This window comes from Elaeis guineensis, chromosome 1, assembly GCF_000442705.2.
Source record: "Elaeis guineensis isolate ETL-2024a chromosome 1, EG11, whole genome shotgun sequence".
NCBI lineage: Eukaryota > Viridiplantae > Streptophyta > Magnoliopsida > Arecales > Arecaceae > Elaeis > Elaeis guineensis.
This window is the reverse complement of record NC_025993.2, coordinates 183,388,748-183,392,712: the sequence shown is the minus strand read 5'-3', so window position 1 is coordinate 183,392,712 and position 3,965 is coordinate 183,388,748. Positions and strand designations below refer to the sequence as shown.

The window sequence follows — 3,965 nt, the reverse complement described above, 5'->3', positions numbered from 1 at the left end:
AAAAAAATTTGTTGACGTATTGAACGGAAGAGAAAACACAAAACTGGTGAAAACCAATACTCTTTGAATGACTTCCATCTTGTCATCCAACTGTTTTTATTTGACCAAAAACAACCAGAAATAGTAAAGGTCGATCTCCACAAAGACCAGCAGTACTTGGTGAAGTTCGATGCCCTGTTTTCTTAAGCTAGAGAAGGTAAATAAATTTTAGAATAAGATTTCTTAACTTCTCCATCAAAAGTGCGACAACTCAACCAGAATTTCAGCTATTAGAATGTTCAAAGATCAAAGACAAATAAACCACAATACTGTGCGCGCATCATATTTTGTCAAACATGTGGCACGCTATCAGACATGCGAGAAGTTTATTCCATTAATAGAATCTCAAGGGATGAAATAACACGCAATAGAGGGGAGAAAATAGCGAGGAGAGGAAGTGACTGATGGATACTGGAGATATGTCGTCACTTCTCAATTTCAAAAGTAATGGAGGGGATGTGTCGGACCTTGTATCCATCCTCATTTCCGACCTTGTTATTGAACTCATGGAGCATGAAAATCAGCTTCAATTCCAGAAGAGTGGTCACATGCTGCAATCCCTCAGGAAGCGTCTTCAACTTTCTGCAATCCATGATAGTTAAGTGGGTGAGGCTGGGCATCGCCCCAACCTCCACTCTCCATTCCTCTAAATTTTTGAGACCGACTAACATCAAGTGTTGCAGCCGAGGAAAGCCGCCAGAAGAAGAGGACATGCTCTTCCCAATATATGCATGACATTTTAGTGCAAGAAGACTGATGTTTGGCAGCTTCTCCAGCACGGGCATTGGGTCTTGCTCCAACTCAGAATAAGATAATATGAGCTTGGTGAGGTTTGGTGGGAATTGGCTGCTGCTTGGGAGTTGCTGTCGTTGGAGCAACAACTGTCCATGCACAGTTAATGAACGGAGGCGGGGTAGGTCTAAAGGGATATCCCCAGGTATTGGAGATTCAATCAGACTCAAGGAGACGAGGCTGTCCCTTTTCTTGAGTGCTTTTCCAAGTGATTTTCCAACCATCCTTCTCCATATTTTCACTATCGCCTCCAAAGTAAAGCCTGGTGTAGTAACCCAATTTTTGATGAACCTTATGGTTAGAATATGGCTGAAAAAGCTGATGGCATTTATGTTATTAGGACATTCCGTGATTTGCAGAGTCTGCAAGTTCTTGTGATCCCCACTTATCTGTGCGCTTTGAAACATAAGTACATTAACATATACGTGCCTCAACGTCCGGATTTTCCAAAATGATTTTGGAAGCCATAAAATTTGTGTACCTCTCACATCCAAAGTCTGCAGATTCAGGAGACGTCCTATGGAGGATGGCAGCCTCTTCAAATCAGTGTTTCTCAATCCCAGATATCGTAGATGAATCATGTTGCCGATCTGTTTAGGTAACTCCTGAAGATCTTCTGCATCCTCCAAATCCAGCACCCTTAATAAGTTTAACCCATTCAAAAATCTTCCCGCAATAGTCAAAATTAAATTGAAGCCTAGCAAAGTGCGGAGATGTGGTGACGAAACAGCAACCTCGTCTTGCATACGACCGTGGAAAGCTACACGATGACTAGATATACCATCAGATATTGCCATGTCACTGCTGCAAACATGAAGAAATCTATCCTTTCTGGCTTCTGATTGGCCAAAGTCACGTAGCATATCATGGATGCGTATGCTCTTAACCCGCCCACGAGCCACGCTTCTCTCCACAACCTGGATCATGCACCTCTGCACCAACTCATCCAACCAATCCCTTGCGGTGTCTTCCATTGTCTGTCTCTGCTCCTGTAGTATGAAACCTTCAGCGACCCACAACCTAACTAATTTGGAAGCAGAGATAGTTGAGTCCTCTGGGAACGCTGCGATTTGCAAGAAACATGGTTTTAATGGACATGGCAAATCATTGTAACTTAAACCCAATATACTGAGGCATTCCTGCCCATCTCCACTAGATTCCCAGTTCATGCTCTGAGCTACTCTCAACCACGTGCCGTAGCTAGGATCTTTCCTCGACATGAGGCCCCCTAACACCACGACTGCAAGAGGGAGTCCACCACACCTCTTTGCAAGCTTCCGGGCCAGTGGCTCCAACTCAGTTGGGACATCTTGATTTGGTGGAAATACCTTCCTACAGAACAGTTCCAAACTCTGTGTGTCGTTCAAAAGCTGCAGTTCATGTGGAGGAATCCATGGCGCGGCATGTCTTGCAACTTCAATGTTACGGGTAGTAAGCAGTATTCTGCTGCCATTATTTCCATTAGGAAAGACTTGATGCATTTGTCTCCAAACATCCGTCGTCCATACATCATCCATCACAATCAAATACCTTTTGTCTCTTAGGAAATCAAAGAGCATCTCTCTCACTTCTTCTTCACCCATCTGCTCTAATTCTTCTAATGTGATTCCTGTAGCTGTCTCTTTCTTCTTTTTTAGTCCCATTACCTTTTTCATGATTTCCTTCAGAAGCTCAATAACTCGGTAATTCTGAGAAACTGAAACCCAAGCAAAGTTGTCAAAATGTTTTCTAATTGCAGGGTCGTTGTGCACTTTTCTTGCGAGGGTGGTCTTGCCAAGCCCACCCATACCCACTATAGAAATTACACCGCAGTTTTTGTTCTCCGGATCAACTAATAGTTTCACTAATTTTTCCTTATCATCCTCAAAGCCTATGACATCATTGTCGTCGTGGAAATGAGGAGGGAATTGTCTCAGTGCTTGCAAACCGTCGTCCACTCCACTACTTTCACCTAGATTATAATTAGCGACGCCATATCTAACTCTGCTATCGGAAATACTCTGTATCTTGGTCTTTATTTGTTTAATTCTGGAGCCAATTTTGTTAAGGATGATCGATTCACAAGGTTTGTGAGAGTACCTTGAAATGGAGCCCAAGCAGCCTCTCCTTTGGTGTCGCCTCTCACCCATGTACTTGATGGTGTCTATGACGTCTTCCATTTCATAGGCTACACCTCTTATCTCACTTATCCAGCTTTCCATTGTTGCATCTCCTCTCTTCCTTCTGGAATCAGCGTCTTTGAGGAATCCTTGCAATAGATGGAGTTCCGTTTCCACCCATCTGATCTGATTACGCACACCTCGCAAGAAAGCAGCTTCTTGTACGAGAAGGCTGGCAAGCTGAGACACCACATGCGCAAGAACAGTCTCAACCATCTCTCCTCCGATCTGCTTGAAAGCAGTTCACTCCGGATGCCGTCTGTCACCAATGGCCACGGAATCTATCTTCTCTCCATCAGACTTCTCATTTTTTTTAGTATGTACCTTCTCCCTCATTCTCTCCCTTTTTTTTTTAGGATTTCTCTCTCATTCTCATCCACGCGTTAGAGTAATAGAATAAGAAAAGCAAGAAAGCAATTGATTTAGCCGGCTATACCAGTTGTCTATATTAACATTAAAAAAAATAGGGGACTTTGATGCCCAGTCCATCTGTGGACCAGATTTTAACATTTAAGTCCTGTTCATCCAAAATATAATTTTCGGTCTATTAGAATTAGATGTTTAATTTTAAGTCCCCCGTGGGATAAAAATATCCTCATTTTTAATACAGTAACTGTCCAATCTAAATCTCCTCTTCAAAATTCCCTACTTCCTTCTTCCCTCCCCACTAACTGCTCGAGAGGCACTGCTTCACCACGCACAATCGAAGAACATCTCTAATCTGCTCATAGTGCCTCCTCAAAAATACCATGCACATAATTATAATCATGTTTCTTTTTTTTTTTAGGCAAATGAAGGGGGTGAATGGAGGGGGCGGTCGAAGATGACACGGACAGTCGGGGGGCTGAAGTGCAGTGTCGGCAGCACGAAGCAACAGCCGAGGAACGGTGCGGGTGGCCAGAGGGTAGTGCGAGCGGCCGGGGGTGGTGCGGGTTGCCAGAGGTAGTGCGGTTGTCAGAGACAGTGCAGGCAGCC

The 3,965-nt window shown here is 43.8% G+C and overlaps 1 protein-coding gene across 1 annotated transcript; it reads right to left on the bottom strand.

Moving 5' to 3' along the window:
* Window positions 1-241: 241 nt before the first annotated feature.
* On the bottom strand, window positions 242-3,330 carry LOC105040037 (putative disease resistance RPP13-like protein 3). The gene has a single exon (XM_010916418.4). The coding sequence runs from the start codon at window positions 3,204-3,206 to the stop codon at window positions 465-467; it is 2,742 nt and encodes a 913-aa protein (XP_010914720.1). The 5' UTR covers window positions 3,207-3,330; the 3' UTR covers window positions 242-464.
* Between the last annotated feature and the right edge of the window lie 635 nt (window positions 3,331-3,965).